Raw genomic sequence first — 24,715 nt, 5'->3', positions numbered from 1 at the left:
AGATTACTAATTTTTATTCTTTTAAACCTTTATATTTGCACATATTATTGAGATTCTCGGCCGACTTTTAATCACATTATCAAAAAAATAGATTACAAGATGTTCAATCGAATAATTTCCCTTATTTGTAATTTGAAAACTAATAGATATACTAGAGGGAATTTGTAATGTAAGTAGTTAGGAATTTAGGGTGTATACATACTTATAATACGAGTTTCGCTTTCCAAATATGAAAATGTGACAAACTAAATTTGGACAACATTTGTGACACTTACAATAAAATGGAGGGAAGTACATGATATATTTATTACTGATGTAGAAGACTAGAAGTGTATGGAAGCGATAGAAATAGGGTGTCAATTTTCTCTCTCAATTTAACAACTGTGTTACATGGACATCATCACGTTTTTCTGAATGAAATACTGTGTATTCCCAAATTCTTTTGTGTTATCTCGACTCCAATGGTGTTCCACTGTCTCAACTCTCAAGGTCGCCGCGAAAGTTGAATACACAAGTGGATGGGTTTGGACTACCAACAAGTCTTAACTTCAGTCCAAAATACCTTAAAAAGTCTTCGCAAATGTGGCCTTATGAATGATGAAAATAAACTATAGAGTAATATACATACAGAATACAAGGAAACGAAAATTTTACAAACAATGAATTGAAAAGGTACAGTTTTTTCTTGAATGTTACAAGGGCTGAGGATGAAGTTAACCGAACCATCATTGGTGCTCGACTTCAAACCAGAAAAGCACAGACGTACGGCCATAAATTACTCGTACACGCTGCAGGACAAGGGTGCCAATGGTCAAAACTGCTTTGGCCCCACCTTCAATCCGGGTACGAGAAACAGTGACACCATCTCCCCGGGCCGTTGATGATGGCAACTTCTTCGGCCCCGTGGCTGAGCTAACTATGGGGCATGAAAGATAATCCAGAGGATCTGTTTCACATTGGAGGACACAACTGTCAATAATCAACCTCCCACTCCTATGAAGCAAGCAGCAACCGAGCTCTGCCTTCACTGTCAAGTTTGTCACTTTGCAGGTCGAAAGCAGTTCCAGTGCACTGCCCAACAATAAACAAACAATGGACACACAATACTGTCATTTGCATCCAAAAATAATATAAGGTCACTACCAAGAAGCCCTACTTCACCCACCAACCTAGCCTCTATTCAAGGATAACTTAAACATCTGTGTTTCTCTCTAACATGAAGGTTTGTCTGGCACAGATGAGTGGGAAACAAAAGCTCAATCAGATTCGTGAAATGCTCCAACCCCAGGATAACTTAAACATCTGTGCTTTCTACTTAGAAATGATCAAGATTAACAGGGGTGCATCAGTTTATAAAGGCTTGTTCAATAAAGCCCTGCAGTAGAAAGCACAGCAAAGAAATTTTGCGAACCTGTCAGAGCCCCTGGAACAAAGAAGAGTAGTTTCTTCAGGAAGTTCACCTCCACCTATCTGAGCAAAAAAAGAAAAAAGAAGATTAGAAGGCAATAGTGATGATCACGAAAAAACTCAATTAGAAAAGACAACCCGATATATTACTTTACAGAGGACATGCTTCAAAGATGTGCTTAATTGCTAGAACAATACTTGAATAAGATACAAATGACTGCAGAGTGATGGAAGCATAAAAACAACAAAAGTTCTTCCACGCATCGCATCATTATAATCTACTTCTGAAACTAAGTTTCGCACAAATAACAACTATACCTAGTTGTGCACACAAAAGTACAAATCTACCTAATTTTTAAACCCCATATGATTTTGGGAAATATTCGGATGCTCTTGGGACTTGCCCCTGTCATCTAAGTCTTTGACCCAACAATACTCAAGAAGAAAATAAGATGTGTGTGGTGCTGTAGAGCAAAAAAAAAAATGCAATGCAACTAATTAGATATGCTTTCTTCATGAATGTATTCAAATAGTTGGGTAAAAGATGATACATAATCAGTACAAAAGCAAGCTAACGTGGGTGCGCAAAAAAAAAATACAGCATCCAACCTGTACCAACAGGAAGAGAAGGAACCAAAGGCGATGGATTGAAGAAACTGAATTATGCTTCTACAATAACACTGACAAGAAACGGCTACCCGCAGGTGTGCCCTAAATTGTGTGAATATGCATAAATATCTGCACGGCCATACTTGGTTACATAGTTCTCTTGTCCCCATCCTCGCACCAAAAAGATGGGAGGGAAAAGGTCAGGAAAGCATAAAACAGAAACACTCCAACCACGTAGAAGATGGACATTTACACAGCACACAAGTTGCAAACTTGCAATACCGTACAAGCTTACAATCAAGATCAGAAAAAAGTAAATCATATTAAGCTCCGGAATTCAAAGGTGAAGTGTCATACAACACCAAGGAGATGACTGGCACAATGAAGGGAGGGTAGAAACTACAACATGAGTTCAATCTTATAACCCAGGATACAGTAGAGAAGGAACAAGTAAAGATATTATTGAGAAGAGAGGATTATTATATACCAGGCAGAGAGGCTTCTTGATCTGAATATTAGAGGTAATATGGACACCTCCTGAAGCAATCAGGATTGTATCACCAGGCCTGAAATATAAGAAGCCTGTGAGTTTAATTGATTCTTTAAAGATAAACCATAAGACAGCCAGTTTAATCTGTACTCACTTTGCTGCAGAGACAGCGGCATCAATACTGGAGTACACACCAGGTTCTGATAAATCCTTAATAGTTCGGTCTACTCGCAACCATAGGTGTGGGTGGCATGCCAAGAATCGCCATCTGTGGCAAACGAGGGCGGTGTTATAACGATCTGCAAACTCAAAAGTAATATGTGACAACAGCTGATATACCGTAGTAATAATGCAGAAACAAACTAATATATAAGCCCATCCTCCATCAAAAAACAACCATATCCATCTGAACAATAGCACTATCAACAAGGACTATAAGCTAAATGAACTCCTACCACAAACTGTAAAAGAGAATAAGAGCAAAGACTGCAAACATATTCAAGCATATCTTCCAGAACCAACTGCCTCGCTCAATTCTATAAGCTAAATGAACTCCTACCAACAAGGACTACTGCCAATTCGGTTCGCTAAGTCCAGAACTGAACTAACTGCCCAGTCAACCCTATACCCCAACTTCTTCATACATTATTTTAAAGGTAATACGAAGTATAATTGAGGAAACTCTCGAGGCAGACCAATTCAATCAGACAAGACAAAAGTCACTAACTTTAAAATTCATTAAGCAGTCTAATTCAGAACAAGAACAACTGAAAGATATATCCAAATTATAGTCAATTTCAGCTCAAGCAATGGCCAACAGACAGCAATAGCCCTAAAAGGACAACAAATTATAAAACGAATACGATCCTTTTAAAAACCAAGACGACACCTTTCTATTCGTAGAATATATATAATTCATTCATTTCTAATACCAAATATTAATCATTTCACAACAATTTAACAAACCTGAATCGAGAATAAGAATCCAGTAAAACCCCCCATTACAAAAATTCAGACTTTCAACCTCATATAACCTCAAATTCACAAAAGAGACACAATTTAGCTCAGTTAAACAGTCAAATACAATTTAGGTCTACCACCAATCAGATTCAAATACTCTAAATTAGATCATGATGATAAAAAATGCCAAATTAAGCAATCAATTAGGGTTTCAAATCCAAATTGGAAATTCGAGAAAATTAATATTAGGGTAAAGTAACAAACCAGGAAGAGGAGAGAGGAAGCTGAAAATGTGCATAAGGCAACCATCATCCAAGGTGTTGATTAGGGAATCTGAGGTAGTAGATGAATGCTTCGAAAGCTTCCTCCATTTGTTCTTACTCCTCTGTTTTCCCCCAAATTTAGACAAAAGCATAACTTCGGAAGCATTGTTTTCTTGCTCTTGGTCTGCTATTGATGCCATTGAAATCAACTTTCATAAAAAAATCTGGGATTTTTCATCTACAATTCTAGGGTTTGAGGATTTTTTTGGGGTTTGAAGAAATGGGGATTTGCAGAATTTTGTGCACCGCAAACCGACATCAACGATAAATTAAAGTTCGGGTAGTGTAATGGTGTCTAAATTGTCTATACTTTTCTTTGAGCAAGCTACCGGTTTCACTGTCGGGTGAGCGAGACCCGGCAAAAAGGTCGTTTGGATCGGATTTGAGTCGGGTTTATTCGGATCGGATTTGAGTCGGGTTTATTCGGATCGATTTCGGGTATTGGTTGGGTCTAATCGGGTTTTGGGCTACTTCGGCTTTTTATAATAGGGTTAGGTCTGATTCGGGACAAGATTTGGGGTCAATATCAGATCGGTTTATATCAGATTGGTTTATATCAGATCGGTTTATATCAGACAAGTTCATATCAGACCGGTTCATATCAGACCGGTTCATATCGGATCAGTTTTTTGGGTTTTTTCGGTTTTTTCGGGTCAGATCGAGTTTTTCGGGTTGGATAAGATTTTTCGGGTTTCGAGTTTTGATTAGGTTATTTCTCTTTAGATTTGGTGGTCACTATCATAATATCATCAAAACATTTTCCTATAACACAAAACAATATAAATTAATAAAAATAAAGTACTAACAATAATGATAATAATAAATTAAATAATAATAATATGAAAAGCTAAAAAAAATGTATTTAAAACTAATTTGTAAATTCGAGTTGCTCTTCGGTTCCGATCGGTTTTGGATCTTCGGTGCGGATCGGTTCGGGTTGATTTAAATTTTACAGTTATTTTCGGTCTGGGTTAATTCGATTTCGGGTGGAGATCGGTTCGGGTCGTTCGAGTATCGGGTCATTTCAGGTCAAATCACTTCCGGGTCGGTTTCAATTTCGGGTCCGATCCGAATAAACCCGACTCAAATCCGAATAAACCCACCCACTACCCCACCCATTTCTTTTTCTTTTCTCCCCCCTTCCGTCTTCCATTAACTCACTAGACCTCTTCCCCTTCCTTCTTCCATTAAACCCTCAAAAAAAGAGCAACCTAGATTGCAAATTCCTCCACCACCACACCCACCGTTTCATTTCTCTCTCTTCCTCCTACCACCGTAACAACCACCACCACTGCTATTAAATATGAAGGAAATAATGCCCTTGGTCCAAGTATGCATTTAATGATAAGTCTAATAAATGCGGTTCAGTATTAATTAACAAGTTAATAATTCAGTGAGATCAAGTGAGCTGAATGCCTAGCTAGAGGCCGCTTCAGTTCAAGTGGAATTAATGATATTAATCCACAACTTACTCTTGATTGAACCCGTAGGGTCACACAAATAGTACGTAAACGGATCAAGTATTTAATGGCATTAAATACTCCATCTATGGATATTCGGAATCGACGGATCTTGGTTTCAGTGGCAGCTGAGATCGTCAAAGGCAAACAATGAATACTCCGGAAACGATGATATTGCCGCAAACGGAAATATGGATCGTATCGAAAATATAAATATTATCCAAGTCGTAGATGTTGCCGGAAACGGAGACATGGTACCCATCGGATAATATTATCGGAAATGGATATATTGCCGGAATCTGAATATTGCCGGAAACGGAAATATTGTCGGAATCGGAAATATTATTGGAATCGGAAAATAATTCCGGAAACGGAAATTTTAAATATTTGTTCGAAACGGAAATTAATTTCGGAATCGGAAATATTAAATATTGTTCGTATCGGAAATAAATTCCAGAATCGAGAAATTAATCGGACGCGCGTCTTACGAATTAGCATCGGACGAGACTTGCTAGACGAAGGCCCAGCACGAAGCCAGGCCCGCGTCCAGCAAGCCAAGAGCGCCAACACAACGCAGCCAAGGCCACGCCAGGCCCAGCGCAAGGCCAGGCCCAACAGGCCAAGGCGCGCGCGCAATGGGGCAGCGAGTTGTGCTCGCGTGGGCTGCGAGGCAGCGTGGGCCGCAAGGCCTGCGCGGGCTGAGCACCCGCAAGGGCGTGGCTCGTGTGTGTTTGTGTTCGATACAAATCCTAAATCTAATCGGATTCGTTCAATGATTAATTCCTAATCCTAATAGATAAAATTAGTTAAAAAGAGTTTTACTAAAATTCTAATTAAGCTAATTAGTATCCTAATAGGATTCCAATTCCCTTTCCATACCCCTATAAATATGTGGCCTAGGTTCACAATTTAAGGATGAGTTTCAAGTATTCAGAGTGACATTTTTTAGAGCAAAATTCAATCATATTGTTTCCCATTTTAGCCGAAAATTCCTAGTACCTTAAGGGCGATTCTAGTTGGTCAATCTTAAGGCGGATCCGGACGTGCTGTGGACTTTCTACGGAGGGACGACACTTGGAGTCCTAAAGACTTGTTCTTGTTCGGTTCGGGCGCAGCTAGGGAGGGCACGCTACAAAGTGTATGCATCCTAGACTAATTATTTGATTATGTGCAATTAATTTGATTCCTGGCATTAAGGTTTTTCCGCATGATTTATGTTGTTCATATGTATCATAACCTAACAGTGGTATCATGAGCCTCTTATTAATTGCATGATCAATTATTGCTTAACATGGTTAAATTTTACAAATTTACAAAGAATAAAAAAGGGTGATTAATTTTCGTAATTGTTAATTAATTGCAAATTGCGTTTATTTAATTATATGTACGCAGTTTTTCGGCAGTTTCTTCGTTACTCAACCAAATCGAGTGATTTTTGTGTCAATTCCGCATGTAAAAGGCATTCCAAAATTTTGACGAAATACTATTTTCGGCCGAACCCAGAATTCCCAAATTCCAAGCCTAACTATGACTTTTCGGAGGTTTTAGTTTTTCGAACGCAAAAGTTTGTAATTTTAAGATGTTAAATTGAATATTTGCGATTCTTGTTGTTAAACCTTGAATTTTTGATTGACCTACTGTATATGTTTAACAAATTTGAATGCCTAAGCTTGTTAATTATACAACCTAATTTGTAATTGTAATTAGTTTGTTGAAATTCGAATAATTTAGAATTTGATTTGATTTTCATAATTAATTGACGATTTAATTAGGTATCCATGATTAAAAACCGCCATAAAAATTGTTAATTTGTGATAAATTTTAAATTTTTATGACCTAGACTTGAATCCATGTTAATCGGAAATTAATTGATTAATAAATTTTCGATTTTTTCGCCCTAAAATTATGAAATTAATATGATTTATTAATTTGTCACTACTTTTGAATTAAAAATTTTAAATTTTTATAAAAAAATGCTCATAAATGTTGCAGCACAAAGCAATGGACGCTGCGTGTTACCCTTAAGGGGTGTTGTATAGTGCGGGCAAGCGACGACGAGCAAGGGAGCTCGTCGCCCGTGAGGTACGAATGCAGCGAGCAACAAGCTAGGCGCGCGCGCAAGGCCCAGCCTGGGCGTGTGTGCTATGCGATGGGCGAGGGCGATGGGGCAAGGCACAAGCGACGAGCAAGACGCGTGTGGGCAGCAATGGGGCTGCGCCACAGCGCGCCTGGCTCGCCCAAGCAAGCAGCAGCAGACGCGACGAAGCACAGGGGCTGCGCGCAGCGTGGCCAACGATGGCTGCATGTGCGTGTGGCGTTGTTGCTTGTGCCTTGTGCAGCGATCAGTCGAGCGGGGTGCAACAGCCTCGTAGCTCGATGGGGCTTGGGCGCAAGCCCAAGTGCCTCGTCTTGCGACGATTGATACGTTTTGATTTTAATTTTAGATTTTCAGTTCGGAAATAATTTTAATTAACTTTAAAATTAACAATTTAAATTGTTTTCTCGGAATTTAATTTTGAATATTATAATTATTATAAATTTTAATTTATACTAATTATTTTACTAAAATTAAAACCTTGAATTAATTTAAATTTAATTTTTTAATTCAACTGAAAATAAATTAAAAAGCGGATTCAATTATAATTTTATATGAGCTTTAAATTTTAATTAAACTTGTATGTTTCCGGTTAGACTAGAAATACAATTTTATGTTTAAAATTAGTAAAACATATAAAGTTATTGGTTTAAGTGGGAGCCTTTAGTCATAAACTCTTGATTAGGTCTACAATCCTTTAAGGTTAAACAACTTGATTAGAATTAATAAGGACTGAATAATTGGTAGGTTATTGGTGTGTTAGGTTATGATACATATGACAATTCATAAATCATGCGGAAAAACCATAAAGCCAGTAAAGCATATTATTTACACATAATCATTTAGCATAGTTTAGATGCATACTCTTTGTTGCGTGCCTTCCCTAGCTGCGCCCGAACCGAACAAGAACAAGTCTTTAGGACTCCAAGTGTCGTCCCTCCGTAGATAGTCCACAGCACGTCCGGATCCGCCTTAAGCTTGACCAACTAGGATCGCCCTTAAGGTACTTAGAATTTTCGGCACATATAGGCAATTGTATGACTGAATTTTTGCTCTCAAAAATCACTTTGAATACTTGAATACTCGATATAAATTGTGAGCATTGATCACCTATTTATAGGGCATGGGTATCGGATATTAGAATCCTACTAGGAAACGATTTAGTGAATCTGAATTAATCTAAAATTCAATCACTTAATTTATCTAGTAGACTTAGGAAATCAATCTTATACGAATCCTAACCGATCAAGGTTTCGTACGCAAGCACAAACACACACGCAGGCGCGGCAGCCCACGAGGGGCGCCATGCGCGCGCGCGCTTAGCCCAGGCCCAGCAAGTGCTCGCAGCCCACGAGGGGCGCGCGCCTGCTGGCCTTGCTCTCGCGTTTGGGCTTTGCTTGCTTTGGTCGCGCGCGGGCTTTGCTAGGCATTGGGCCTAGCTTCGTGCTAGGCCTTGCGTCTAGCAAGCTCGTCCGATGTTTATTCGTACGATACGCTTCCGATTAAATTCCCGGTTCCGGAATTCATTTCCGATGCGAACAATATTTAATATTTCCGATTCCGGAATCAATTTCCGTTTCGAACAAATATTTAATATTTCCGTTTCCGGAATTATTTTCCGATTCCGATAATATTTCTGATTCTGACAATATTTCCGTTTCCGGCAATATTTCCGATTCCGGCAATATTTCCATTTCCGATAATATTTTCCGATACGTACCATGTTTCCGTTTCCGGCAACATCTACGACTTGGATAATATTTATATTTTCGATACGATCCATATTTCCGTTTCCGGCAATATCATCGTTTTCGGAGTATTCATTTCTTGCCTGTGACGATCTCAGCTCCCACTGAAACCAAGATCCGTCGATTCCGAATATCCATAGATGGAGTATTTAATGCCATTAAATACTTGATCCGTTTAGGTACTATTTGTGTGACCCTACGGGTTCAGTCAAGAGTAAGCTGTGGATTAATATAATTAATTCCACTTGAACTGAAGCGGCCTCTAGCTAGGCATTCAGCTCACTTGATCTCACTGAATTATTAACTTGTTAATTAATACTGAACCGCATTTATTAGACTTAACATTGAATGCATACTTGGACCAAGGGCATTATTTCCTTCAGTCTCCCACTTGTCCTTAGGGACAAGTGTGCATTTCCTAATTCCTTTGTCGCTCGATGCTTGCTCTTGAACATAAGGTAAGAGTTGTCATCCTTATTATGTCCAGAGGTGTTCCTCGGTTTCAGAGTTCAACTGATCAAATAAACAGATAATCATAGCCTATGATTCATCCGAGCACGGCCATGCATTTCACAGTTTCTGGCTCTCCGAGTGGCCTTGTACAACTTTTAAGCATCTCATCCCGATTTATGGGAGGACAATCCCAATCTTGCGATCTTGAGATTAGACTTCGTTTGATAGGTGATTACCTGAGCGTTGCCTTTATAGCCTCCTTTTACGGTGCGACGGTTGGTCAACGTCAAAGCAACCAGATCTCAAACAAGTAATCTCAAATCACTCAGGTATTGAGGATTTAGTGTCTAATAATTTTAATGAAATTTACTTATGACAGATTTTCATCTCTTACAGTAAAGTTTCATAGGTCTTGTCCGATACTAGTCTTCCCAAAGTAAGTATCTATGCAAATGATTATGACATTGCCATGTCCACATAGTTCAAGAAACAGAACTACTAGTCATCTTGCATTCTAGTCGTCTAACGTTTTCTATGCGTCCAATTTTATAGAAAACTCCGACTAGGGACCATTTTCAACCTTTGACATTCAAGTTCACTTGATAGACATTTCTTAGTCACAGGACTGGTCCTGACAGTCTATCTTGAATATATCGTCAAATTGAAAGGACTCATCATTTAATAAACCACAAATTAAATGGAAAAATGAATTCTTTTCATTTGTTGTGAATGATTAACCAATAATGTTTTACAAAGATTTAAACTCTAAAACTTTAAAACATTAAACAGAGATATCAAAGCCATTCTCCAATATGCTTGATTCCCATAGCTGCAGTGTGCGAGTTGTTGTCAATGGATCTGATATGTTGTCATCAGTTCCAATCTTGTTTATCTCGACTTCTTTTCTTTCAACGAACTCTCGTAGAAGGTGAAATCTACGAAGTACATGCTTGACTCTCTAGTGGTGTCTAGGCTCCTTTGCCTGTGCAATAGCTCCGTTATTATCACCATACAGGGCTATTGGTCATTTAATGGAGGGGACTACACCAAGTTCACCTATGAACTTCCTTAGCCATATAGCTTCCTTTGCTGCTTCATGTGCAGCAATGTACTCCGCTTCAGTTGTAGAATCCACAATGGTGCTTTGCTTAGCACTTTTCCAGCTTACTGCACCCCCGTTGAGGCAGAAGACAAACCCAGACTGTGATCTGAAATCATCTTTGTCGGTTTGGAAACTTGCGTCCGTATAGCCTTTAACAATTAATTCATCATCTCCACCATAGACCAGGAAGTCATCTTTGTGCCTTTTCAGGTACTTCAGAATATTCTTGGCAGCAGTCCAATGCGCCTCTCCTGGGTCTGACTGGTATCTGCTCGTAGCACTGAGTGCGTACGCAACATTCGGGCGTGTACATATCATAGCATACATTATTGAACCAATCAAAGATGCATATGGAATCCCATTCATTCGTCTACGCTCATCAAGTGTTTTTGGGCATTGAGTCTTGCTTAGAGTTATTCCATGAGACATGGGTAGGTAGCCTCGCTTGGAGTCCGCCATCTTGAACCTATCAAGCACCTTATTGATATAAGTGCTTTGACTAAGTCCAATCATCTTTTTAGATCTATCTCTGTAAATCTTGATGCCCAATATGTATTGTGCTTCTCCTAGATCTTTCATCGAAAAACATTTCCCAAGCCAAATCTTGACAGAGTTCAACATAGGAATGTCATTTCCGATAAGTAATATGTCGTCGACATATAATACTAGGAAAGCAATTTTGCTCCCACTGACCTTCTTGTATACACAAGATTCGTCTGCGTTCTTGATGAAACCAAAGTCACTGACTGCTTCATCAAAACGTATATTCCAGCTCCTGGATGCCTGCTTCAATCTGTAGATTGACTTCTTTAGCTTGCATACCTTTTTAGCATTCTTTGGATCCTCAAAACCTTCAGGTTGTGTCATAAACACAGTTTCTGTTAAAACGCCGTTTAAGAAAGCAGTTTTGACATCCATCTGCCATATTTCGTAATCGTAATATGCAGCGATTGCTAACATTATCCGAATAGACTTTAGCATTGCAACTGATGAAAAGGTTTCATCGTAATCCACACCGTGGACTTGCCTGTAACCTTTTGCAACCAATCTAGCTTTGAAAACTTCAAGTTTCCCATCCTTGTCCTTTTTCAGTTTGAAAACCCATTTGCTTCCAATGGCTTGGTAGCCATCTGGCAAATCGACCAAATCCCATACTTGGTTTTCAGACATGGAGTCTAATTCAGATTGCATGGCTTCTTGCCATTGCTTGGAGCTAGGGCTCGTCATAGCTTGTTTGTAAGTCGTAGGTTCATCACTTTCAAGTAATAGAACGTCATAGCTCTCGTTCGTCAAAATACCTAAGTACCTTTCCGGTTGAGATCTATATCTTTGCGACCTACGCGGGGTAACATTTCTAGATTGACCATGATTCTCACCAGATTCTTCTAAAGATCTCTGAGTTTCATCCTGAATGTCATCTTGATCATTCTCTAGAGTTTGTTGTTCGACTCGAATTTCTTCGAGGTCTACTTTTCTCCCACTTGTCATTTTGGAAATGTGATCTTTCTCCAAAAAGACACCATCTCGAGCAACAAACACCTTGTTCTCAGATGTATTGTAGAAGTAATACCCCTTTGTTTCCTTTGGATAGCCCACAAGGATACATTTGTCAGATTTTGGATGAAGTTTGTCTGAAATTAATCGTTTGACGTATACTTCACATCCCCAAATCTTAAGAAAAGACACATTTGGAGGCTTTCCAAACCATAATTCATATGGAGTATTTTCGACAGCTTTAGACGGAGCTCTATTTATAGTGAGTGCAGCTGTATTTAGTGCATGTCCCCAAAATTCTAATGGAAGTTTGGCCTGACCCATCATTGACTTGACCATGTCTAGCAAGGTTCTGTTCCTCCGTTCCGACACACCGTTCCATTGTGGTGTTCCATGAGGAGTCAATTCTGATAGAATTCCACATTCTTTCAGATGGTCATCAAATTCATAGCTCAGATATTCACCGCCTCTATCAGACCGCAGTGCCTTAATCTTCTTGCCTAATTGATTCTCTACTTCACTCTGAAATTCCTTGAATTTGTCAAAGGATTCAGACTTATGCTTCATTAGGTAGACATAACCATATCTACTGAAGTCATCAGTGAAAGTGATAAAGTAGCTGAAACCACCTCTAGCATTTGTACTCATTGGTCCACATACATCTGTATGGATTAAACCCAATAGTTCATTTGCTCTTTCTCAAACTTTAGAGAAAGGTTGCTTTGTCATTTTGCCAAATAAACATGATTCGCATTTACCATAATCCTCTAAGTCAAATGGTTCTAGAATTCCTTCCTTTTGAAGTCTTTCTAAGCGTTTCAAGTTTATATGGCCTAATCGACAATGCCACAGATAGGTGAGATCTGAATCATCCTTTTTGGCCTTTTTGGTATTTATGTTATATACTTGTTTGTCGTGATCTAACAAATAAAGTCCATAGACTAATCTAGCAGATCCATAAAACATCTCTTTAAAATAAAACGAACAACTATTGTCTTTTATTAAAAAGGAAAATCCCTTAGCATCTAAGCAAGAAACTTAAATGATGTTTTGTCAAAATTTTAGAATGCCTTTTACATGCGGAATTGACTCAAAAATCACTCGATTTGGATGAGTAACGAAGAAACTGCCGAAAAACTGCGTACGTATAATTAAATAAACGCAATTTGCAATTAATTAACAATTACGAAAATTAATCACCCCTTTTAATTCTTGCAAATTTGTAATATTTAACCATGTTCATGCAATTTAGATTATGAAAATAATAAGAGGCTCGTGATACCACTGTTAGGTTATGATACATATGACAATTCATAAATCATGCGGAAAAACCATAAAGCCAGGAAAGCATATTATTTACACATAATCATTTAGCATAGTTTAGATGCATACTCTTTGTTGCGTGCCTTCCCTAGCTGCGCCCGAACCGAACAAGAACAAGTCTTTAGGACTCCAAGTGTCGTCCCTCCGTAGATAGTCCACAGCACGTCCGGATCCGCCTTAAGCTTGACCAACTAGGATCGCCCTTAAGGTACTTAGAATTTTCGGCACATATAGGCAATTGTATGACTGAATTTTTGCTCTCAAAAATCACTTTGAATACTTGAATACTCGATATAAATTGTGAGCATTGATCACCTATTTATAGGGCATGGGTATCGAATATTAGAATCCTACTAGGAAACGATTTAGTGAATCTGAATTAATCTAAAATTCAATCACTTAATTTATCTAGTAGACTTAGGAAATCAATCTTATACGAATCCTAACCGATCAAGGTTTCGTACGCAAGCACAAACACACACGCAGGCGCGGCAGCCCACGAGGGGCGCCATGCGCGCGCGCTTAGCCCAGGCCCAGCAAGTGCTCGCAGCCCACGAGGGCCGCGCGCCTGCTGGCCTTGCTCTCGCGTTTGGGCTTTGCTTGCTTTGGTCGCGCGCGGGCTTTGCTAGGCGTTGGGCCTAGCTTCGTGTTAGGCCTTGCGTCTAGCAAGCTCGTCCGATGTTTATTCGTACGATACGCTTCCGATTAAATTCCTGGTTCCGGAATTCATTTCCGATGCGAACAATATTTAATATTTCCGATTCCGGAATCAATTTCCGTTTCGAACAAATATTTAATATTTCCGTTTCCGGAATTATTTTCCGATTCCGATAATATTTTCGATTCTGACAATATTTCCGTTTCCGGCAATATTTCCGATTCCGGCAATATTTCCATTTCCGATAATATTTTCCGATACGTACCATGTTTCCGTTTCCGGCAACATCTACGACTTGGATAATATTTATATTTCCGATACGATCCATATTTCCGTTTCCGGCAATATCATCGTTTTCGGAGTGTTCATTTCTTGCCTGTGACGATCTCAGCTTCCACTGAAACCAAGATCCGTCGATTCCGAATACCCATAGATGGAGTATTTAATGCCATTAAATACTTGATCCGTTTACGTACTATTTGTGTGACCCTACGGGTTCAGTCAAGAGTAAGCCGTGGATTAATATAATTAATTCCACTTGAACTGAAGCGGCCTCTAGCTAGGCATTCAGCTCACTTGATCCATAAATATAAATACTCCGAAAAAGGATTATTTAATTAATTAGAGTCCTTGTAGGATTCTAAGTTTAATTAAATCGTATCCTACTAGGATTCCAATTCCCTTTCCAAACCACTATAAATAAGGGCATAGGGTCATAATTTATGTACATGGGATTGAAGTATTCTAAGGGTAAGTTTTGAAAGAAAAATAAGCCAAACACTTGCAAACACTTAACCGAATTTCCTAGTAACCTTAAGGGAGATTCTAGTTGGTCTAACTTGAGGCGGATCCGGATGTACTGTGGACTATCTACGGAGGGACGACATTTGGAGTCCTAAAGGCTTGTTCTTGTTCGGTTCGGGCGCAGCTAGGGAGGGCACGCTACAAAGTGTATGCTCCTAAATTATGCTAAATGATTATCTGTAAATAATATGTTTCCTGGCATTAAGGTTTTTCCGCATGATTTATGTTTTGTCATATGTATCATAACCTAACAGTGGTATCACGAGCCTCTTATTATTTTCATAATCTAAATTGCATGAACATGGTTAAATTATACAAATTTGCAAGGAATTAAACGGGGTGATTAATTTTCGTAATTGTTAATTAATTGCAAATTGCGTTTATTTAATTATATGTACGCAGTTTTTCGGCAGAATATTCGTTACTCAACCAAATTGAGTGATTTTTGAGTCAATTCCGCATGTAAAAGGCATTCTAAAATTTTGACAAAAATAGTAATTTTAGCCGAAACCCAGAATTTCCAAATTCGAAGCCTAACTATGACTTTTCGGAGGTTTTAGTTTTTAGAACGCAAAAGTTTGTAAATTTAAGATGTTAAATTAAATATTTGCGATTCTTGTTGATAAATCTTGAATTTTTGATTGAACTACTGTATATGTTTAACAAGTTTGAATGCCTAGCCTTGTTAATTATGCAATCTAATTTGTAATTATGATTAATTTGTTGAAAATTGGAATAATTTAGAATTAATTTGATTTTCATAATTAATTAATAATTTAATTAGATACCTATGATTAAAAACCACCATAAAAATTATAAATTTGTGTTAAATTTTAAATTTTTATGACCTAGACTTAAATCCATGTTAATCGGAAATCAATTAATTAATAAAATTTTAATTTTTATGCGATTCTCTCATATAACTTGCACGCACAAAGCAATGGACGCTACGTGTTACCCTTAAGGGGTGTTTTATAGTGCGGGCATGCGACAACGAGCAAGGGAGCTCGTCGCCCATGCGGTACGAATGCAGCGAGCAAGGCTATGGCGCACGAGCACAAGGCAGCAGCCCTGCCTTGTGTCGTGTGCTATGTGCGATGGGCGAGTGGGCAAGGGAGAGAGCAAGGCAGCGACAGTCGCGTGTGGGCAGCAGGCGAGCTGCGCCACGACGCAACTGCCTCGCGCAACATGCGAAGCCTCGCGCGCAGCGAGCGCAAGCTCGCGTGCGACGAGCGCTACGCCCAGCGACGAACGCTCGCGCGCAGCGAGCGCTTGCTCGCAAGCTACGAGCACTGCCTCGAGCAGCGAGCGCAAGCTCGCGTGCGTCGAGGGCAGGCGCGCGCAGCGAGCCAGAGGCCAAGCGTGCCTCGAGGCGCCTTGCGATGGTGTGCAGCGATGGATGTGACGCAGCATATAGGCTGCGCGCACATGGCCAACGATGGCTGCGTGCGTGTGGCCTATGGCTGTGCGTTGCGTGGTGATGTTGCGTACCTTGTGTTACGATTAGATCGTTTTAAAATTTTAATTTGAAATTTTCAGTTTATGTAATTTTAATTAATTTAAAAATTAATAATTTAAATTGTTTTCTTGGATTTTAATTTTGAATATTATAATTATAATAAATACGACTGAAAATAAATTAAATATGTGGATTCAATTATAAATTTATATGAGCCTTAAATTTTAATTAAATTTGTATGTTTCCGGTTAGACTAGAAATACATTTTTATGTTTAAAATTAGTAAAGCATATGAATTTATTGGTTTAAGTGGGAGCCCTTTTAGTCATAAACTCTTCATTAGGTCTACAAATCCTTAAGGTTAAAACAACTTGATTAGAATTAATAAGGACTGAATAATTTGTAGATTATTGGTGCCCTTGATTAATTGCTGCAAATGTTTATGTGATGCATACAATGTGTTTTAACTAACCAATTATGTGGGCCATTCATGATAATGAATGGGTGAATGGTATATATTGTATATGTACTGTTTTGCAGGTCATGAAGTGACTAGTATGGCCCAAATATGATAGAAAATATGGTCTGCGTACCATTAATTTGAATGTAATTGTTCTAAAGCACCAAATTTGTTTTTAAATTCAAATATGGTCTGCGTACCATCAAAAAGTTGTAATTAGTTTTAATTATAGCTTATCCTATTTGAAGAAAATGGCGCCTCCCATGGTGAATTTCAAGACGAAGTTCCCATTTTCGAGACGGACTTTGAAGTTGAAGCTTCAAGATGAAGTCGGGCCATACTAGATCACATTTATCTTATGCATGTTTTAAGTTATTTATTGCTTTAAATATGTCTTAATTATGCATGAGATTGTGGCTTGATTATGTTGCATGATTAAGGATTTTAGTTCACTTAAAATCTAACCAACATAGTAAGAGCCTTAAGTTCCAAACTTAAAAATTGAGTTAAAAGGTGCCATACCAAAATATACACTTGCTTGGATATCCTTTATATCAATCTAGTAATAGTTTTCGCTCAGCGAGGTGTTACTTATTGGTCCTAAAGGGGCAAGGTACACAAATAATTGTGAGTACACGTTAGTTTTGGTGAAACTCAACGATATAAGTAAGGAGTCCTTTTATGTCGTGGCAAAATCGATAGTTTTACCTAATAAGTTCTTAGACGTACCTATCAACCAAGAGTAGTTTCTAGACTATTAGCAAAAGGCGTTTGCTTACCTAAAAGATTTTAGAATTGAGTCTAAATACATAATGTGCTTAATTCTTCAATGGTTTTAGGATCTTGGAATCATTTTATTCACACCTGCCGGAACACATAACTTGAATAAAATGCTTAATGAACATTGAATTATGCATGTATGCTAGAATTTAAGTTTATTAAGAGAAACTGTGAATGGTTATTTATTTGTTTATTCTTTTCAATTGTAGTTTTAATTATGGCAAACAACAATTCATTCAACATTCGGTCAATTCTCGAAAAGGAGAAGTTGAACGGGAAAAACTTCCTTGACTGGCAAAGGAACTTGCAAATAGTTCTTATGCAGGAATAAAGGGAGTATGTCCTAGAAGAGGCGATGCCCGAAGCCGCAGGTGACGGGGTCACTCAGGCAGCCCTCAATCGTTGGATTGATGCCAACAAGGATGTGAAATGTCTAATGCTCGCCACAATGAGTGCAGATCTGCAGAAAACGTTCATCAACTCAGATGCTTTCACGATCATCAGTGAGTTAAAGAAAATGTTCCAAGATCTGGCTCGAGTCGAAAGATTCGAGACTCATAGGCAAATTCTTGAGACCAAGCTTAAGAAAGGCGAGCCCGTAAGTCCACATGTTCTCAAAATGATTGGACTCATTGAGAATATGAGTCGGCTGGATCAACAATTTTCTCAGGAAATGGCTATAGACACCATCCTCCATTCTCTTCATAGAGGGTATGATCAGTTCAAACTGAACTACATTATGAATAGTCTGGACAAAACGCTCACTGAGCTTCACGGTATGCTGAAAACCGCTGAAAAGACGCTCAAAAGTGATAAGCAAGATGTGCTTATGGTGCGTGGGGGCAAGTTCGAGAAATCTGGAAAGAAGAGGAATGCTAAGAAAGGTGGCAACAAGGCCAGCCACACTAAGCAACCAACTGGCGCCAAATCTGAAAAGAGGAAGGTCAGTCAACCCACTTCAGAATCTGAATGCTTCTACTGCAAGAAGAAGGGGCATTGGAAGAGAGATATCTTGAAGCTAAAGGAAGATCAGAAGAACAGAACAATCGTTCCATCTTCAGGTATTTTCGTTATAGACTGTATACTTGCTAATTCAACTTCTTGGGTGTTAGATACAGGTTGTGGCTCACACTTATGTTCCAATCCACAGGGACTAAGAAGAAGTAGAAAGTTAAGCAAGGGAGAAGTCGACCTAAGAGTGGGAAATGGAGCACGGATTGCTGCATTAGCTGTAGGAAATTTTTATTTGTCGTTGCCCTCTGGGCTAGTTTTGGAACTGGAAGAGTGTTTCCATGTTCCAAGTCTTACTAAAAACATCATTTCAGTTTCTTGCTTGGATGCTAAGGGATTTTCCTTTTTAATAAAAGACAATAGTTGTTCGTTTTATTTTAAAGAGATGTTTTATAGATCTGCTAGATTAGTCAATGGACTTTATTTACTAGATCACGACAAACAAGTTTATAACATAAATACCAAAAAGGCCAAAAAGGATGATTCAGATCTCACCTATATGTGGCATTGTCGATTAGGCCATATTAACTTGAAACGCTTAGAAAGACTTCAAAAGGAAGGAATTCTAGAACCATTTGACTTAGAGGATTATGGTAAATGCGAATCATGTTTACTTGGCAAAATGACAAAGCAACCTTTCTCTAAAGTTGGAGAAAGAGCAAATGAACTATTGGGTTTAATCCATACAGATGTATGTGGACCAATGAGTACAAATGCTAAAGGTGGTTTCAGCTACTTTATCACTTTCACTGATGACTTCAGTAGATATGGTTATGTCTACCGAATGAAGCATAAGTCTGAATCCTTTGACAAATTCAAGGAATTTCAGAGTGAAGTAGAGAATCAATTAGGCAAGAAGATTAAGGAACTGCGGTCTGATAGAGGCGGTGAATATCTGAGCTATGAATTTGATGACCATCTGAAAGAATGTGGAATTCTATCAGAATTGACTCCTCCTGGAACACCAAAAAGGAACGGTGTGTCGGAACGGAGGAACAGAACCTTGCTAGACATGGTTAGGTCAATGATGGGTCAGGCCGAACTTCCATTAGAATTTTGGGGACATGCACTAAATACAGCTGCACTCACTATAAATAGAGCTCCGTCTAAAGCTGTCGAAAAGACTCCATATGAGTTATGGTTTGGAAAGCCTCCAAATGTGTCTTTTCTTAAGATTTGGGGATGTGAAGTATACGTCAAACGAATAATTTCAGACAAACTTCATCCGAAATCTGACAAATGTATCCTTGTGGGCTATCCAAAGGAAACAAAGGGGTATTACTTCTACAATACATTTGAGAACAAGGTGTTTGTTGCTCGAGATGGTGTCTTTTTGGAGAAAGATCACATTTCCAAAATGACGAGTGGGAGAAAAGTAGACCTCGAAGAAATTCGAGTCGAACAACAAACTCTAGAGAATGCTCAAGATGACATTCAGGATGAAACTCAGAGATCTTTAGAAGAATCTGGTGAGAATCATGGTCAATCTAGAAATGTTACCCCGCGTAGATCGCAAAGATATAGATCTCAACCGGAAAGGTACTTAGGTATTTTGACGAACGAGAGCTATGACGTTCTATTACTTGAAAGTGATGAACCTGCGACTTACAAACAAGCTATGACGAGCCCTAGCTCCAAGCAATGGCAAGAAGCCATGCAATCTGAATTAGACTCCATGTCTGAAAACCAAGTATGGGATTTGGTCGATTTGCCAGATGGCTACCAAGCCATTGGAAGCAAATGGGTTTTCAAACTGAAAAAGGACAAGGATGGGAAACTTGAAGTTTTCAAAGCTAGATTGGTTACAAAAGGTTACAGGCAAGTCCAAGGTGTGGATTACGATGAAACCTTTTCACCAGTTGCAATGCTAAAGTCTATTCGGATAATGTTAGCAATCGCTGCATATTACGATTACGAAATATGGCAGATGGATGTCAAAACCGCTTTCTTACACGGTGTTTTAACAGAAAACTATGTTCATGACACAACCTGAAGGTTTTGAGGATCCAAAGAATGCTAAAAAGGTATGAAAGCTAAAGAAATCAATCTACGGATTGAAGCAGGCATCAAGGAGCTGGAATATACGTTTTGATGAAGCAGTCAAGGACTTTGGTTTCATCAAGAACGCAGACGAATCTTGTGTATACAAGAAGGTCAGTGGGAGCAAAATTGATTTCCTAGTGTTATATGTCGACGACATATTACTTATCGGAAATGACATTCCTATGTTGAACTCTGTCAAGATTTGGCTCGGGAAATGTTTTTCGATGAAGGATCTAGGAGAAGCACAGTACATATTGGGCATCAAGATTTACAGAGATAGATCTAAAAAGATGATTGGACTTAGTCAAAGCACTTATATCAATAAGGTCTTGAAAGGTTCAAGATGGCAGACTCCAAGCGAGGCTACCTACCCATGTCTCATGGAATGACTCTTAGCAAGACTCAGTGCCCAAAAACACTTGATGAGCGTAGACGAATGAATGGGATTCCATATGCATCATTGATTAAATCAATAATGTATGCTATGATATGTACACGCCCGGATGTTGCGTACGCACTCAGTGCTACGAGCAGATACCAGTCAGACCCAGGAGAGGCACATTGGACAGCTGCCAAGAATATTCTGAAGTACCTGAAAAGGCACAAAGATGACTTCCTGGTCTATGGTGGAGATGATGAATTAATTGTTAAAGGCTATACGGACGCAAGTTTCCAAACCGACAAAGATGATTTCAGATCACAGTCTGGGTTTGTCTTCTGCCTCAACGGAGGTGCAGTTAGCTGGAAAAGTGCTAAGCAAAGCACCATTGCGGATTCTACAACTGAAGCGGAGTACATTGCTGCACATGAAGCAGCAAAGGAAGCTATATGGCTAAGGAAGTTCATAGGCGAACTTGGTGTAGTCCCCTCCATTAAAGGACCAATAGCCCTGTATTGTGATAATAACGGAGCTATTGCACAGGCAAAGGAGCCTAGACACCACCAAAGAGTCAAGCATGTACTTCGTAGATTTCACCTTCTACGAGAGTTCGTTGAAAGAAAAGAAGTCGAGATAAGCAAGATTGGAACTGAGGACAACATATCAGATCCATTGACTAAACCTCTGCCGCAGGCGAAGCACAACTTGCACACTGCAGCTATGGGAATCAAGCATATTGGAGAATGGCTTTGATGTCCTTATTTAATGTTTTAAAAGTTTTAGAATTTAATTCTTTGTAAAACATTATTGGTTAATCATTCACAATAAATGAATAGAATTCATTTTTCCATTTAATTTGTGGTTTATTAAATGACGAGTCCCTTGAATTTGACGATATATTCAAGATAGACTGTCAGGACCAGTCCTGTGACTAAGAAATGTCTATCAAGTGCACTTGAATGTCAAAGGTTGAAAATGGTCCCTGGTCGGAGTTTTCTATAAAATTGGACGCATAGAAAACGTTAGACGACTAGAATGCAAGATGACTAGTAGTTCTGTTTCTTGAACTATGTGGACATGGCAATGTCATAATCATTTGCATAGATACTTACTTTGGGAAGACTAGTATCGGACAGACCTATGAAACTTTACTGTAAGAGATGAAAATCTGTCATAAGTAAATTTCATTAAAATTATTAGACACTAATCCTCAATACCACTCGGAGAGCTAGAAACTGTGAAATGCATGGCCGTGCTCGGATGAATCATAGGCTATGATTATCTGTTTATTTGATCAGTTGAACTCTGAAACCGAGAAACACCTCTGGACATAATAAGGATGACAACTCTTACCTTATGTTCAAGAGAAAGCATCGAGCGACAAAGGAATTAGGTAATGCACACTTGTCCCTAAGGACAAGTGGGAGACTGAAGGAAATAATGCCCTTGGTCCAAGTATGCATTCAAATAAATGCGGTTCAGTATTAATTAACAAGTTAATAATTCAGTGAGATCAAGTGACCTGAAAGCCTAGCTAGAGGCCGCTTCAGTTCAAGTGGAATTAATGATATTAATCCACAGCTTACTCTTGACTGAACCCGTAGGGTCACACAAATAGTACGTAAACGGATCAAGTATTTAATGGCATTAAATACTCTATCTATGGATATTCGGAATCGACGGATCTTGGTTTTAGTGGGAGCTGAGATCGTCACAAGCAAGTGAATACTCCGGAAACGATGATATTGCCAGAAACGGAAATATGGATCGCATCGGAAATATAAATATTATCCAAGTCGTAGATGTTGCCGGAAACGAAAACATGGTACGTATAGGAAAATATTATCGGAAATGGAAATATTGCCGGAATCGGAAATATTGCCGGAAACGGAAATATTGTCGGAATCGGAAATATTATTGGAATCAGAAAATAATTCCGGAAACGGAAATATTAAATATTTGTTCGAAACGGAAATTAATTCCGGAATCGGAAATATTAAATATTGTTCGTATCGGAAATGAATTCCGGAACCGGGAATTTAATCGGAAGCGTATAGTACGAATTAGCATCGGACGAGGCCTGCCGGACGAAGGCCCAGCACGAAACCGGGCCATCGCCCAGCAAGCAAGACGCACGCCAACACGCACAGCCCATGGCAGCGCCAGGCCCACCGCAAGGCAGGCCCAGCGCGCCAAGGCGTGGCTGCGTAGCGTGGGCTGCGTAGCGTGGGCCAAGCGCACGCACGCGTGGGCGCCGTCGTGGCTCCGTGCGTGTGTGTGTTTGTGTCCATGCACAATTCCTAAATCTATTAGGATTTGGTGTATGATTAAATTCCTATTCCTAAAAGGATTATTTAATTAATTAGAGTCCTTGTAGGATTCTAAGTTTAATTAAATCGTATCCTACTAGGATTCCAATTCCCTTTCCAAACCTCTATAAATAAGGGCCTCGGGTCATAATTTATGTACATGGGATTGAAGTATTCTAAGGGTAAGTTTTGAAAGAAAAATAAGCCAAACACTTGCAAACACTTAACCGAATTTCCTAGTAACCTTAAGGGAGATTCTAGTTGGTCTAACTTGAGGCGGATCCGGACGTACTGTGGACTATCTACGGAGGGACGACATTTGGAGTCCTAAAGGCTTGTTCTTGTTCGGTTCGAGCGCAGCTAGGGAGGGCACGCTACAAAGTGTATGCTCCTAAATTATGCTAAATGATTATGTGTAAATAATATGTTTTCTGGCATTAAGGTTTTTCCGCATGATTTATGTTTTGTCATATGTATCATAACCTAACAAGCTGAATGCCTACCTAGAGGCCGCTTCAGTTCAAATGGAATTAATGATATTACTCCACAGCTTACTCTTGACTGAACCCGTAGGGTCACACAAATAGTACGTAAACGGATCAAGTATTTAATGGCATTAAATACTCCATCTATGGATATTCGGAATCGACAGATCTTGGTTTCAGTGGGAGCTGAGATCGTCAAAGGCAAACAATGAAAACTCCGGAAACGATGATATTGCCGCAAACGGAAATATGGATCGTATCGGAAATATAAATATTATCCAAGTCGTAGATGTTGTCGGAAACGGAGACATGGTACGCATCGGAAAATATTATCGGAAATGGAAATATTGCCGGAATCTGAAATATTGTCGGAAACGGAAATATTGTCGGAATCGGAAATATTATTGGAATCGGGAAATAATTCCGGAAACGGAAATATTAAATATTTGTTCGAAACTGAAATTAATTCCGGAATCGGAAATATTAAATATTGTTCGTATCGGAAATAAATTCCGGAATCGGGAAATTAATCGGAAGCGCGTCCTACGAATTAGCATCGGACGAGACTTGCTAGAAGAAGGCCCAACACGAAGCCAGGCCCGCGTACAGCAAGCCAAGCGCGCTAACACAACGCAGCCAAGGCCACGCCAGGCCCAGCGCAAGGCCAGGCCCAGCAGGCCAAGGCGCGTGCGCAATGGTGCAGCGAGCTGTGCTCGCGTGGGCTGCGAAGCAGCGTGGGCCGCAAGGCTTGCGCGGGCTGAGCACCCGCAAGGGCGTGGCTCGTGTGTGTTTGTGTTCGATACAAATCCTAAATCTAATGGGATTCGTTCAATGATTAATTCCTAATCCTAATAGATAGAATT

General features: G+C 39.3%; 1 protein-coding gene across 1 annotated transcript; it reads right to left on the bottom strand.

Moving 5' to 3' along the window:
• Nucleotides 1-583: 583 nt before the first annotated feature.
• LOC110793757 (F-box protein SKIP5) lies at nt 584-4,081 on the bottom strand. Its single transcript, XM_021998657.2, has 5 exons — nt 3,731-4,081; nt 2,661-2,805; nt 2,504-2,582; nt 1,412-1,470; nt 584-1,071 (listed from the first exon to the last, which is right to left on the bottom strand). The coding sequence occupies exons 1-5, from the start codon at nt 3,927-3,929 to the stop codon at nt 726-728; spliced, it is 828 nt and encodes a 275-aa protein (XP_021854349.1). The 5' UTR covers nt 3,930-4,081; the 3' UTR covers nt 584-725.
• Nucleotides 4,082-24,715: the final 20,634 nt, after the last annotated feature.

This window comes from Spinacia oleracea, chromosome 1, assembly GCF_020520425.1.
Source record: "Spinacia oleracea cultivar Varoflay chromosome 1, BTI_SOV_V1, whole genome shotgun sequence".
Taxonomy (NCBI): domain Eukaryota; kingdom Viridiplantae; phylum Streptophyta; class Magnoliopsida; order Caryophyllales; family Amaranthaceae; genus Spinacia; species Spinacia oleracea.
This window is presented reverse-complemented; position numbering and strand designations above follow the sequence as displayed.

Bases quoted from the DNA above. Each gene is read 5' to 3' on its own strand.
- LOC110793757 (XM_021998657.2), bottom strand. From the start codon at position 3,929: ATGGCATCAATAGCAGACCAAGAGCAAGAAAACAATGCTTCCGAAGTT. The intron at 2,806-3,730 runs GTTTGTTACTTT...TTGAGTTTGCAG, and splicing joins CTTCCTCTCTCCTCTTCCTG to ATCGTTATAACACCGCCCTC. The intron at 1,072-1,411 runs GTTCGCAAAATT...ATTGTTGGGCAG, and splicing joins TGTTCCAGGGGCTCTGACAG to TGCACTGGAACTGCTTTCGA.